The sequence below is a fragment of the Pleurodeles waltl genome, chromosome 5 (genome assembly GCF_031143425.1).
Source record: "Pleurodeles waltl isolate 20211129_DDA chromosome 5, aPleWal1.hap1.20221129, whole genome shotgun sequence".
Lineage (NCBI taxonomy): Eukaryota > Metazoa > Chordata > Amphibia > Caudata > Salamandridae > Pleurodeles > Pleurodeles waltl.
This window is the reverse complement of record NC_090444.1, coordinates 97,678,169-97,693,431: the sequence shown is the minus strand read 5'-3', so window position 1 is coordinate 97,693,431 and position 15,263 is coordinate 97,678,169. Positions and strand designations below refer to the sequence as shown.

At 45.4% G+C, this 15,263-nt stretch overlaps 1 protein-coding gene across 1 annotated transcript in view; it reads right to left on the bottom strand.

Moving 5' to 3' along the window:
- The window catches only part of CIMIP2C (ciliary microtubule inner protein 2C), a 94,855-nt gene that overhangs the window by 26,151 nt on the left and 53,441 nt on the right, over positions 1 to 15,263 (bottom strand). Inside the window, exon 3 of the mRNA XM_069233694.1 lies at positions 14,124 to 14,236. Coding sequence (XP_069089795.1) covers positions 14,124 to 14,236 — 113 coding nt within the window. The remainder of the gene's footprint in view (positions 1 to 14,123; positions 14,237 to 15,263) is intronic.

Sequence of the window (15,263 nt, the reverse complement as noted above, 5' to 3'; positions counted from 1 at the left end):
GCCTTACAGTTGCAAAACTACTCTTGAGAGAACTAATACCACGTTTCGGATTCCCGATCTCTTTAGAATCAGATAGGGGAAGTCACTTCAATAACGAAGTAATAAAATTACTGTGTGCAGCACTGAACATTGAGCAAAAATTGCATTGTAGCTACCGCCCTGAAGCATCAGGACTAGTGGAGCAATGGCGAAAATACGTGCATCAACAAATTTGAAATGGCCTGACGCATTGCCCTTGGTGTTAATGTCAATGAGAAACACCCCTGATAGAAAGACTGGACTGTCCCCGCACGAGGTTCTCATGGGCAGAGCCATGAGGCTTCCAGCAGTTCCTGCAAATGCTCTTTTGAATATTACAGATGATATGGTGTTGGACTACTGCAAAGGTCTAGCTGATGTGGTGCGCTCTTTTTCTCACCAGGTGGAGGCAACCACCTTGCCACCGATCCAAAGTCCAGGACACGCCCTGAAAGCAGGTGGCTGGGTCGTGATAAAGAAGCACGTGAGGAAGTCGTGTCTGGAACCCCATTGGAAAGGACCTTTCCAAGTGATTCTGACAACTACCACCACTGTGAAGTGTGCAGGAGTTCCCAACTGGATTCACGGCAGTCACACGAAAAGGGTGTCGTGCCCCACAGAAGGGGAAGTTGAAGCGCTGAAATCGCCAGTGACTGGCAAGAAAGTACCAGGCACCGAGACAGAACAAAGAGAACCTGGAGGCGAACAAGCAGAAATAGAGGAGGGAGAGATATTTTCTGAGGAAGAAACAACTGATTCATTTGAGGAGGACCAAGGAGAAGCCTCAGGAAGTGACGAAGGTCCTGAAGGTGACAAAGAGCCTGCGACAGGTGAAGGAGCAGGAGAGCCTGAACAGAGGACGGCTTTCCCAGAAGCAGACGATAGAGGAAAAGAAAAGGAGAACCTAATTGACCTCCTCGAGGGAGAAGACAAGACAGGACAGAGTGTAACTGTTCAAACTCTTCCAGAACCGGTTGCAGGTCCATCAGGTGAAAACAGTGCGAAACGGAGACAAAGCATTTCACCAGTGAAATTGAGGACTAGAGAAATATTAAACGAAAGTGAAGGGCCAAAGTTGAAAGAGAAAAGGAAAGAAGTGTCTGTCGCAATAACAACACCTAGTGAAGAGAAAGACCCAGCCAAAGAAGAAAGTACCAGAGAGAGAGAATCAAAAGGAGATGCAAAATTGAAAAGGAAAAGAATACCGAGCAGAAGATATTCTGGTCCGGAGTGGGCATACATAGCCACTAATGATTGGTCAGACGAATTCCTATCCCTCAGTCTTGAGAACGAAGAAGCAGAACTTCACTTTGGCACTTGAGAAGTGAAATTCCATGAACATTACCGAATAAGACATTAACAACCTGATTGACTTTTGAACCGGCTAAGACATTGCTAACTTGATTGACTTTGAAACCGATTTTGAGACAAAGCTGCTAAACCGATTAAGAGACTAAGCTGCTAAAAAGAACCGTGTGAACATTGAACTCATTCAGCTTTATATAAATCTGCAAATCTGATTTGATAAAGTGTCTTCAACTTTCTGATTCTACATAGATCATGACAGACTACACTACACAGGGACATAAGATGAAGTGTTGTAAATACGTGTGTATAGGTCTAATAACTGCATGTGTACTAATCATTGTTGCAATAGTTCTTGGAATGCATGGAAAGAACGAGAGAGAGACGAATGATGCTTCTACTTCTAAACCTACTACTGAACTAACACCTTTAAAGAAACTTGAACAAGACGAAAGACATTTGCATGATAAGAAGGAGCTTTCGTCCAATGTTTTCTATCGCTTGCTGAGTGAGTATGTTGAGACCATGGATGCAAAAGATTGTTATGTATGCACACAAATACCTACCTCAGTAGTGGAAGGGGTGACATATCATAGCATGCCGCTTACGTACGGGATTACATGTAGTTTAATAATGACCAGACTTTATGGCCAGGAGTATATTCACTACTTTTATTCCAATCAGAATGTTACATTTGCATATATCCCCATAATCGGGTACCTGAGTAAAGTAGCAAGAGATTATTATATAAAATTGATGAGGGGCTTCTTTGAGCCATTGTCACCTTTTCACACAGCTCACGCACATAGAGAGAACCTTACATGCTTACTTTCACCGATGGAGATAAGCTTTTTAGATCACACTGACGATAGGAGGAAAGCGGGGAAGGAGAAATTAGAAAGGGAATTACACAAGAGGAGGAGGACATCTGTAGATAACTATGCTTTTGCCGCAATAAAGACACAAGGGAAAATAGCTTTAGATGCATTACACGTAGGGCGATTCTGTGTACATAGACATAAATCATATTATGACACAGTCTTTGTGGGAACGAATGAATGTGAACATACGTTTTTATTTCAACCTAAATGGACGTTCATGCTGAATGGACAAGACCCAGTTATTCCAGGAATATATTTTATTTGTGGACTTAACGCCTATTATCGTCTTTCTAAAGGATGGTATGGGAGATGTTATTTGGGAATAGTATTCCCAAAGGTTTATCAACTGGACGACTTAAAGAAATTTCCAAAGCTGTCTGAATCACATCATGTTCACAAGAGGGAGACAGCTTCTGGTGTGGTAGGAGATATATTTGGAGCAATGATTCCTTCAGTGGGAGTCATATTGAATTCAATTAAAATACGAAAGTTGTCTACTATTGTGGATAACATGCTGACAAAATTCTCAGGAGCTATAATCCTGATGGATGCTGAACTTGCTGCAGAAAGAGCTATGACTCTTCAAAATCGGCTTGCCTTAGACATTCTTTTAGCAAAGGATGGCGGCGTTTGCAAAGTGCTTGGTACACATCACTGTTGTACTTATATTCCGGACAACAGTGGGCAAATTAGAAAAATGCTTACAAATTTAACTAACGAAAGTACAGATTTGAAAGAATTGAAAGAACCAGGAGTATGGGAGAAGGTTGGAAAAGGATTTGCTTCTGTGGGAAATTGGCTCAGCAACATTTGGAACGGATTGTTACTGAAAATAGTAAAAGGAATATTAATAGTATTAATTTGTTTATTAGGTATTTCGGGAATATGGAAAGCTATTAAAATATTGAAAACAAGGAACAAAAGAAGAAGAGAAGAGAAAGAACAAAATAAAATGATAGAAATATACAGAGAAAAATCAAAGGGAACAAAAAGAAAGAGGGAATTGACTGAAGTGCCAAGTTACTAAAACAGAATTTTAATGGAATAAAATTTGTGGGTAGATTTGATGTGATGACATAATTAGTCATCAGAGGAGGGATTGATGACGCAGAAAAAGAAGGACCAACATATATTCATATATCATGTAACCAAAATTGTATAATGTAGTGTGATTTTAGTAAAGAAAATAATGTACGAGGAATATTGTGCCCTCGGAGTAGTTTGCCATTATTATAAACAAGCTTAATTAATCATGAAGAATTGAAAATTGTAGTAATCCGTCATAATTACAAATATGTGCTATGATTTATTGTTGGAACCGTTTTATACTTAGCTTAAATTTAGTAGAGGCTTTGGCCTAGTTGCCTGGTCTCAAATTCTAACTGCATGGCTTTTTTCTTTGTTAATAAAACGTATATTTTACTTTAAGGTTGTATTTTTCCAGTAGAGATGACTAATACATTTATCTCCAAGGTTTCGTGCTAGGCCGGTCTCATCCCCTTTGATACAAGGTCAGTCTCTGCAGGTGCGGACAATAAAAGTACTGATACCGAAATAATTGGCAAACTTTGTTGCAACTTGTGTTCCAAGGCTCCAAGGACAATGTATGCATAAATGAGTACTAGGAGAAAGACACTATTCATTGGTCAATTTGAAGCCACCCTATAAACCCTCCAATGGAAGACCCTGCAGAATTTGGAATGTTTCTTACTTAAACCCACTGGACAAAGAGAAGTCAGCCATTTTCCTTGATGCCATCTTTGTGTTGTATTTTTTTTATTGTTAATTGCATCATATTACATAGTATAGTGAACAGTCTGTTAACCTAAGCCATTTCTGTTTCCAATCAGGTTTTCTCATAGGGAAGATAACAAGTACAGTTTTACATTCTATGAGTCATTATCAATTCACATGTCTGTTTTTTCTAGGCATCATACATGTACAATTGTTATTTTATATCTCTCTTGTCTATTGCTATGCCATTTGCCATAGTTGTGGCTTTTTTCTTATAATAATGCATATACAATCAGAGATATGGTAAACGATTCAATGAAACCAACTTATAAAAGAAGAGGGAGAGAACAAAAAAAAACAAGGATCCATTTGCTCCATGATGTCCTCGTTATACAATTCTACTGTAATAACAGTCGTGGTCAATACTAACCAGGTGTCCCATTTGCCATCTCCTTGAGTCTCCCTGGAATATGCTGCTAGTCCATTTAAAGAGTGTGAGTCATAATGTTTTGTGATAAGGGTGGGATACGGTCAAGGGTAGTGGGGGACCATTAGGAGTGTATTGAGGGATATAAAGAAAAGTAGTGATTAGTGTGGGTTATGAGAACGGGGGGAGGAAGGGGGGGTGGCGGGTGAGGGGGAGAGGTGTCTGGGTAGGAATCTAAGTGTATAGAAAATGTAGAGTAGGGAGGGAGGGTATGGAAGGGGTAAGGGGAGAGAGGGCGTATATATGGATTGTATTAGTGTCCATGGTGTCTAATAGGCAGAAGAAGAATAAGGAAGTGGCAACGATAGTAACAATAAAGATCACTGTAATAATAATGATGTTAACATTAGTAGTGATATTAGTAGTGATAGTGATAGCGATAGTGACCAAGGGGAGGGGGCCGTGTGAATTCAAAAGGCAAATCATTATAGTGGCTGCTTCCATATGAAGAGAAAAATAGAGCCAGACTATAAAGTGTTATAAGATGTTTTGGGGCAGGGGGGTCTGGTGGGGGGGGGGAATGGATCGGGGAATGACACGGTGATATGAACATCAATAGTATGTATAAGGATTGGGATATGAATAACGGAATAGGTTATGCCAAAAAGGTCAATGAATAGTGGATGGTGAGCAGCGGTTTTTATCATAGGTTATACGGTAGCTTTCTACCTTTCTACCGGGGGGTGGAGGGGGTCATCTGAGTCCAGGAGGGGAGGGATGGTGTGTTAGGTGTGGGTGGATGTACCTGCATGGGTATGATAGCAGGAATGGTATATTCCCACTACGTGGTATTTTGTGGAGTTCTCTAGGGGTAATCTGGTCCTAGTGTCCGGAGATGAAGGGTGACCAGGTCTGGAGAAACACCTCCGTTCTGTCCTGTAAACTGTAGATAAGTCGTTCGTGTGTGGCTGCTTGGTACATTGCTGTCAACCATTCATCATGGGAGGGGACGGTCGGTGCACGCCAGTGTCTAAGGATGCATAATTTGGCCGTTGCTAGCGCGGTGTGTAGGAGTCTACTTTGAGTTCGTGTGATCTTATGGAGTTCTCCCATGTCGTGTAGCAATAGAAGAGATGGGGTGAGGAGTGGTGGGAGGGGTAGGGATTCTCGGAGGGTGTTTCCCACTGTTCTCCAAAAAGGTTGTACGGCTGCGCAATCGTGTAGGATATGGAGTAAGTCGCAGTGTGTGTGTGGGCACCTCCAGCAGTTTGCATGGGGGAGAAGTTTTGCCATATGTAATTTTTGTGGGGTCCAATACCAATCATGTAGTGTCTTAAAGAGGCAGAATTTCAGACGAGCCTCGCGTGCTCCGCGGTCCCTGGCTTCGATCAGGTCAGTCCAGTCCTCCAGGTCATATTCAGTTTGTAGGTGCGTCTGCCATTTGTTTTTGAGGGAAGTCAGGAGTGGGAGTGAGAAGAGGTGGCGATTCAGCAATGCCTGGAGTCCCGATATCGCACCCTTCATCTTCCCCCATGTCTCTAGATAATGTAGTATAGGAGAGCGCGGGAGCTGTCGGGGAAGGGCACCTAGTCTCTGTTTAAGACAATGTCTGAGTTGGAGGTAACGCCATGAGTGGTATTCCGGGAGGTTGAATTCCACCTGTAGGTCCCTAAAAGTTTTCCAGGTTTCCCCTGATATAAGTTGGTCCACTCGTCTGATGCCTCGTTGACCCCAATCCTTCCAGGTAATAGTTTTCCCTCCAATTTGGAACCCTTTGTTGCCCCATAAGGGAGCCCTGTCATGTAAGTGGGGGTCTATCTTAAGGAGCCGATGTACCCGCTGCCAGGTTTTCTTCATGGCTCCTATTATAGGATTGGTGGGTCGGGGGCATTTTTGGCTCGTATCGTATAATAGCTGGAGGCCGTAGGGGGCCCCTGTAAGGGCTCGTTCTACGTCCACCCATAGCAGCGGGTTATTACAGTCTGGAGTAGGAGGGCCATTTGTGAAAGATGTAACACGTACGAATAGTGTTCGATCGAGGGAAGGCTTAGTCCACCGCATTCCCGACGGGCTATCAAGGTGGTTTTGGGTAGTCGTGGGCGCATGGATCCCCAAGCAAAGGAGCGGATACAGCGGTCTATCTCTCTTAATACAGGTAAGGGGATCTGTAAGGGGAGCATGCCTAGGACATATAGGAACCTCGGCAAGGTTACCATCCGCACCGCCTGTACTCTGCCCCACATGGAGAGGTTCAGTTGGCCCCATTTCTCAAAGTCCCGTTTCATGGTATTGATCAGTGGGTCTATATTGTCTGACACCACATTGACCAACCCTGTATTTACGTCAATTCCTAGATATCTTAGTCGGGAGTGTTTCCATTTAATCGGTAAGCCTTGTATGGAGGCACTCACTGTGACTGGGGAAAGTGGTAGAGCTTCGTACTTGTCCCAATTGATTCGATATCCTGATATGCATTCAAATTCCGTTAGAATCTCCCTCAGGGCAGTGATGGAAGTGGGCAGGTAAGTGAGGGTAAGTAAGATATCGTCTGCGTATAAATATATGTCAGATTTTCCGCCTGGTAGCGGGATTCCTGATATGAGGTTGGCACTACTGATGGCTGCCGCCAGAGGCTCCACCGCGAGTAGAAATAGGAGGGGTGATAGTGGGCATCCTTGACGTGTCCCTCTCCGGATCTCAAAAGTGTCCGACAGGAACCCCCCACAGTTTACCTGTGCTGTCGGGGAGCCATATAGGAGGCGCACCTTGTTAATGAAGCCTTCTCCTAACCCGAATTGTTTCAAGATTTCGAAGAGGTACCACCATTCTATTCGGTCGAACGCTTTCTCAGCATCCAACGAGAGGGCTAGAGCTTCTTCACGTGTATCGCGGGCGGCCCAAATGGCATGGAAAAGTGTGCGGAGGTGATTCCTGGAGGAGCGGCCCGGTACAAAGCCTACTTGGGAGTGATGGATTAACGAGGGGATAACTTTTTTAAGGCGAGTGGCCAGTATTCCCGCTAATATTTTAATATCTCCATTCAATAAGGAGATAGGGCGATAGCTTCCGCTAAGAAGTGGGTCTTTTCCGGGTTTCGGCAAGACTGTGATAGTGGCTTTAATAGACATAGGATGTATGGAGCCTTCCCTTTCGGCCCCTTGAAATGCCTCGTATAAGACATCTACAGTGTCGGTTCCCGTCCATTTATAGAATTCAGATGTAAACCCATCCTCCCCCGGTGCTTTGTGATATGATAGATTAGCTATTGCTTGTTGTATCTCTTCCTTACTAATATCTCCTTCTAGAAGAGCCCTGCCTTCATCTGTAAGATGGAGGATGTGCGTCCTCTGCAGGAATGCGTCTAAGCGGGCAGTGTCTTCCGATGTTTCTGAGGAATATAAAGTTTGGTAGCACCGGCCGAATTCTTCTGCAATCGCCTGGGGGTGTGTAATGAGTAAGTTATCCTGGGTGCGTAGTGCCGGTATAGCAAGTGCTGTTTCCCGTTGGCGTAGTTGGGCAGCCAGTAAGCGGCCCGCTTTCTCTCCGTGCTCATAGTGGCGTCCCTTCAGCCGTTGTAGGGCATATTCTGCCTGTGAGGTGTAGAGGGTGTTAAGCTCCATTTTAGCCTGTTCTAGGGAGCGGCGATTGGAGGGGGTGGGTTGTTGTGTGTATTTCCTCATGGCCTGTGTTATTGTGTCTTCTAGCGTGTGTTGTCGGGCCCGTCTATGGGCATTGGAGATAGCTGCATCTCTCATTAATTGCCCTCTGATAGTTGCTTTCGCCGCAGCCCAGAGAAGTTGTGGTGAGGTCACTGAGACTTTATTGTCCTTCAAGTATGTGGCCATATGGGTCTTAAGTTGTTCCTTCCCAGTCGGGGATCGGTATCTAGTGTTAGGGAGGCGCCAGGGTTTACGGCCGGGTGTAATCATTCCGAGTTCCAGGGTTATTACTACCGGAGAATGGTCTGATAGTGCGGCTACCAGTATTTCTATTGACTTAACCGCTTGTAGTATTCTATGACTAAGTAAGAAATAGTCTAGCCGTGACTGCGTCCCGTGGACCGAAGAGACAAAATTATATTCCCTATTGGAAGGGTGGGAGAGACGCCAACAATCTATTAGGCCATGATCTGAGAGGATGTCTTTGAAAAAGGCTCTATCTGCATTGTTACCCGCGTCAAGACCAATTGATCGGTCTAGAATGGCATCTTGGACTATGTTCCAGTCCCCCCCAAGAATATATTGTGAGGCACCTATCTGTGTCAGAAGACGGTTGAGGGAGAGGAAAAAGGTGCGCTTCGAGCCGGTGGGGGCGTATATGGAGCCTATGCACATTGTGGAGGATCCCACCACTAGCTTAGCCAGTACGTAGCGTCCCTCTGGGTCATGCCATGTTTTAATTAGTCAGAATTGCAGGGAGCGACGCAGGAGTATTGCCACTCCACATTTTCTTCCCGTTCCTTGTGTACCTGCCAACATGGGTGGTGTTCCGCTGTATATTACTTTTCCCACCCAATCTCTACGTAATTTCTCTGATTCCGTCGAGGAGAGGTGTGTTTCCTGTAGTAGAGCAATGTCGGTATGTTTGGAGCGGAGATAGCACAGTATCTTCTGTCGTTTAATATAATGGGTCATGCCGTGTACATTCCAGGACAGTGCCGTGAGTGGGGTTGTCGATCCCGAGGGCGCCGGGTGTGTCATGGTTTATGGTGTATTGAATATGTTATGGTCCGTGTGGTGGGACCAGGAAGTAAGTAAGGAGTGGGCTGAGAGGCAAGGAATATGGATTTCTTGTTCAGTTAGGCCTTGGGAGGTTGGGAGAGTTCCCCTTGGTCACAATACGAAAAATATAGAAGAGAAGGGAAAAGAAAAGAAAGGGAGGGAGGGGGATGGAGAGGAATAGCGTGGAATGTGCAGAGACAGACAGACAACGATTAAGAATAATTGATAAAAGTGATAAGGAATAAATAGGAAAAGGAAAAAGGAATAGCAAATGGAAATTGGTCAGAGGATGAAAACACTCACTACTGTCTAAAACCTTCTAATCTGCGGGTCTAACCTGTAAGGCCCGCGCGCCGGTAGGGTATTATATCAATGGGGCATGATAAGGGAATAGATGCTTCGTTCCTGGTATCATGGGACCTCCCAGGGGGGCGAGGTGGTGGGGGGCCTCAGTCGTGTGGGTGCATAAATGGGTGCATGAAGTGCCGGGATGGGCTGGGCACGGGCCCGGAGTAGATGTTATGGTCCAAGAACGAGGAGGGAGGGGGAAGGGGGAGAGGGACAGGACCGGGGCCATGGGCCACAGGACCTCCCGCTACACGTTCTGTGCTTATCATCTGTTAAGACATCTTAGAATATGAGAATTCTTAGTATCTTATGATGGCCTGCGGTGTTGCATTTTGAGTGTTCGTCCGGGAGCATGCCCCTTGTGGTAGTCTTGGAGCCGCCATGACCCCGAGTTGTGTTAGTCTGATTACTCTCTTCAGTACGATTGTTATATGCCTGAGAGTTAACTGTGCTGTTCTACAAGTATGCCTATGCGTTACATTGTGGCAATCAGTATTTGATAAATGTGTTTTTAGTAGGTCCCCACTCCCCTATTGGGTGAGCAGCAGATGTGGTGAATGGGTACGTCACTTATCTGTCCCAAGGTGAAGAGTGGATGTTCTAGAAGCGGGTCCGGATCTCCAGGGCAGCTGTCCTACTGTGGGTTTAGTGTTCAGCATGCTGATCTTCTGATATTGGTTTCAGGGGGGAGCGGGATTTGTCTCTGCCCGTGTCTTGAGTGTGATCAATCACTGCTTGCAGGATGTGCTCCCGGGATTCCTGTGTCTTTGGTGACCGATCATATCCTCGGCCTCTTTTTTGCGAAGGGGGACGGTGAGTCTGAGGCCATGGAGTTGACAGACTAATAGCAGTTTCTGTATGCGCCGCTGGGGAGTCCGGACGGCCGGGGGCGGTGTCCATAGATTGCGGGGTCACACTATGTAGATAAGCGCTGAGGTCCTCGGGGTCAGTGAAGTCTCTGGATGTGCCGTGGTGTGTGATCCACATATGTGCTGGTTCAAAAAGACCATACTTGATGTCTAGAGATCTTAGTTGCGGACGTAGGGCAAGAAATGCTCTTCTTCTGTCATTCGTTAACCTCGAGAAGTCTGCTGCCACTCTGATTTCGTGTCCATCCAGTGATATCGGTTGTCGTGCTTTAGCTGTTGAGATGACCTGGCGGGCTTGTTCATGGCGCAGGAAGCATGCGATAATAGGGCGCGGTTTATTTGCAGACGCTTTGTGTGAAGGACCAATTCTGTGCACCCTCTGAAATTCTGGAGGTGGTGAAAACTCTATGCCGAAGTGGTTGGTCAGCAGTGAGCTAAGAAAGGTTTTGATATCAGATCCTTCTTTTTGTTCCGGTATACCGAAAAAGCGTACATTGTCTCTACGACTTCGGTCCTCCAGTTCAGTAAGTTTAGCTCTGAGCGACTTTAGTTCTTCTTCCTGATCAGGGGTTGTCGCTATATGGTCTTCTACTGCTGACAGGCGCTGATCTAGGTTATTTGCTGTTTCTCTGAAGCCTGCTATATCAGCGCGGATTGAGGAGGATGCTAAAGTTAAGTCTGTTATTTTTAAGTCCATTGCCTCCAAGCGTCGTCCAACTGAGGCAATCTCTTGCAGTATACGGTCTGTGGCGTCTAGTGCGGGTTGATCTACCGGGGGAGATGTATGCCCCTGTGATGCCGTTTGTGCCGTCATAGCTTTGGGTTGAGCAATGGCTTCCGAGAATAGCAGTTGACGAGAATGTTTACTTGCGGTCTTGTCGTTGGGCATTGTTCTCAAGGGGTGGAAATCAATTAGGAGATATTATTTTAAGAGCTAGCACTTGTAGGTCCACGGAAAGTTTCCTCGACTTCCAAGGATGGGTCAGACCTTGGAATATAGGATCTGCTGTGGTCTGCTAAGCTTTAGAGCGTGATCTATAGAGGATTAGAATATGCTCAGTTTCTGATAGAGGTCCATTGATATAAAGCTGAAGAGAGATCAATGAATTTTGAGTGTGATGCAGCGTGCAATAGGGGGGGGTATCTTGTCTATCTTTTATTTTAGATCAGTCTCTTATTGTTTAGTTGGAGGGTCAGGTTGCGTAGTGCGACACGTGTTGTTCTACTCTTCTTTCTTCTTCCTATTCCGGTTTTCCTCCCCCTTCTTTGCTTCTTTATCGTTCCTTATGTGAGAAATCTTTGTCCCTCTGTTGCTCTTTGAGATCCTTTCTCTGTCTCCCTTTTGTCTTCCTTCCCCCTTTTCCTCTGCCTCCCCTCTGGGTGTCGTGGAGATTCTTATTCCTTGCCGCTGTAGGTCATAAACGAGGGGGGGAGTATGTCCTTTATTTGCTGCTGGTGGTGTTGCTAGATAATGTTGTTTGAGGGGTCTCACCGTCTCAGCATGCGGTCTCCTTCAGGCACTATTTAGTCCTCGTGTGATATTGCTTCTTTTCCTTTCCGCCGTGGTCGTCGTGGTCGTCCTCAGGCCTAGGTTCCTCAGTGATCCATCCTCCTCGAGGTCCCCTCTCCCTCCATCCGCATGAGGGGGCAGTGCGGCGCTCCAGCGCCCGGGGAGCCGAGGCGGAAGAGGGCCGATCCGGGCGCCTCCCTCGCGACGCGTCCCGGGCCCGTGTGGCACCGCACCTTAGTCCGCGGCTCCGCGGAAGCTCGGAGGCCGCATTTGCTCTCGCGTCTCCGGGCGTGTCTGCCGTCGCTCTGGTCCCACAACTTTGCCCCTCCGGAGGCCCCCTCCCTCCGCCAGCCGGGAGGCCACACTAGGGGTCAGGATCGCAGGGGGAAGACCCTCTGTTTGCCAGCTTGACCTGCCCGGCGCGCGGAGATCTTTTCTCAGGCGGCCATTTTCTTCGACGGCCAGACCACGCCCCCTTGATGCCATCTTTGAAGCCAAATGCCAGACGTCATCTTGGACGACATCTTGATGCCCTTTTCTCTATTCCAGAGAAAGAGACTTTAAGAATTCTCACCCTAGAGACTTTAACTTTAATTTGCCCCGTCTTGCCTATGCAGTAACTTTGCCCCATTCTCCTTGCTGCTGCAAGGAAACTTGCCCTTAACTCTGCCCCCTTGATATCTGCCCCATGCTGATCGAACCGGTACCTGAAGGACGAAGACTTTCCTTGTATGCTGATTGTATTTGGTAATTATGAAAGGATAATTGTATTATGCATTGTGTTTTTCCTTTTAGGTACCAACTGCTATTTTGATAGGGCCCAAGCTAGAAGTTTTCCAAATTTGTGTTGACTAAATTCGTTTTGCATGAAGCCCCACATGCCAATGCTAATTAGAGGTTTAGTCGAGGTAGTCACTTGACGCACCATGTTGAATTGAAATCTTGTCATGCTGACCGATGTATGCAATTAGTCAAATTCAATTACTCATATTAGTGATTTGCATTGCCGTAACCGAGTGTATTATAATTCAGATTTTGCGTAGATTGCGTTTCTTCCGCCGTTATGGACAGCTAGAAATGTTTGTATACATATATCATTTGATTTTGAGACTCATACATATTGTTTTAGCTTTGTTAATATAGGGAAATAAACTCATTAACTTTTAATAAACTGGTGTGGTTATTCATGACTGAAAGGTCATGTTGCGTCAAAATACCGACTGTTATTGATTCCTAATGTGTTATTCTGACCTAGAAATAGAGTATTGGATATCGATTACAATAGTTATTGATTATTGGTTTAAGCGATTCGACTATTCTAGGATAAGGAGAGCCCAACTCGGCTAAAAGGTTCACCGACCTCCAACGTGTCCAGGTACAGGTAATTTATAAGGGCTGCACGCGTTATCACTTTTTCCTGCGATGAACTTGTAATAGGGCCGGTGGTGTTGTAGCCGAACTGGCGGTCAGGTGGCGGTACAAACTCGTAATGAGGGCCATAGTGTGTTGGTGCAGTAATTCAGAAACAGAAAACAAGCCAAGAGTAGCCCAAGTCCTAGTTTTTAACCTGTTCTAATCAATACATTGATTAGAATCAATGTATGAACAAAGACGAAGTAAGGTGCCTTGGGTCCAGGAAGAGGGATCATGAGAAGGGACAGCATAGGAATCAGGGCCGGACTGGCCGTAGCGGACATCGGGCATTTCCCCAGGAGGCTGGTAGGGCAGGGCCGGTTTTGTGACTGTGGGCCGGCTTTGCAGCGGTGCTTCGGTCCTCCCAGTAACAAAAGCAGCAATGCTTCGCACTTCCCCCCTCCTCCTGACCCAGGGATTGGTCTGGCTAAATTGCTAGGGCTGCTTTGTGTTCCTAGTCCAGCCGTGGTAGAAATGGGCACATAGTATAGTGTAGAGCCACCCACCATACTCATGGAAAAGGGGCATTAAAGATATTGGGAGGGATAATGTACCATTAAAGTGGAGCAGATTTTGAATGCTCATCCAATGTCATTATTCGTGTACAATGCTCATGTTATCACGTCTTCAGTGCTTGTTACCCCGAACCCTGGTGCTTGCACCTCTAAGCATCAGATTATTAATCAGAGTAGAATCAGACAGATGGCATAAGTTTAAGAATAAAGGATGGAGACACTGCCCAGAGATTCCCGGTGCTTTAGAAGTGCGGGCTTCAGCAAGTCTACCAAATTTGTTGTCCTGTGAAATGGTTTAGTGAGGATATAAGATTCAGTGACCAAAAGATTTCTAAATTGGTGCATAAACTCACAGCCAAATCTTACTAGCAGTGATACTCACAGTTGTTGTGGTAGGGGGTACCCCTCCCGATTCTTCACAGGTAGCACAAAGTATGGAACTTGGGGCACTGTGCCCGTCTTATCTCGGTAATACTCGCGGTGTTTTTGAGTGAGCTACAAGGGAAACAAATGTTAAATTGTTAAATGGACCTTTGGTACAGGGATAGACAAGCTGAGACAAAAATTGAGGCTCTCCACCTTGTACAATATATTTGAGAACAATACTTCAATATTGGTTGATAGGTGGATAAGAAGAGCAAATAGCTTCTATTAATCTTGTCTCAAAAACAAGGTAACAGGTAAGCCCTGTATAACTGTTCCTCCAATCTTTTCGTTTAATGATCTCAAATTCTTAATGAGCAGACCTATCCGCATTGGGGTATACACACCCCTCCCATCTAGGTGGAGGAGCTGTGGAAAAAAATGGGTGGATGGTAACTCTTGATGCAATACTGCTCAACCACTGTGAAATCCTTAGTAGCAACGCATTCCATAGCTGTGATACGCTGATATGCTAATAAACAGAGCATTGAGCCTTATAGTTTACATAAATCCAACTTATGCCATGATGCATATTTTGCCAGAAGTAACTTCTATATAATTACCTTCTGCTTAATGTACAGTAAAAATGTGAGCTCTATAATCCCACAGCACTTCATGACACATTGCTAAATTGCAGACCAACCTGTCCCATCAAAGAAAGTCAATGCTGGGATGCTCAGGAACACACCACTTGTAAATAAGTTCTCAGCAGCCAATCAAAGTGGCCAGCCAAAGTCAACAGTCCTCATTGGTTGAAAAGGACAGCCAATAAGGACTACTCAAAAGCTGTCTGTTTCTGCTGATAAACCATTCACTATAGCCATGGACAGGCTTCACCTTCCCAGCCCATATTATGGTCCAGGGAGATTCTGACAGCACTTTTCTGATGTGGGTCCAGAAACTCCATCTTTTAAAATCTGCCCTTGGAGAACCTTCTGCGGTTTTTCCACCACATTTACTACAAAAGCCTGATTTCCAGCAAACATGTTTACTTTGGTCAAGTACCATGATCACAGTACACCTTGTGTGATGATATCATGATTAATCCTTCACCGAAGTTCCAAAGTGCCTGCAATGTTGGGGATAAACACAAGAATCT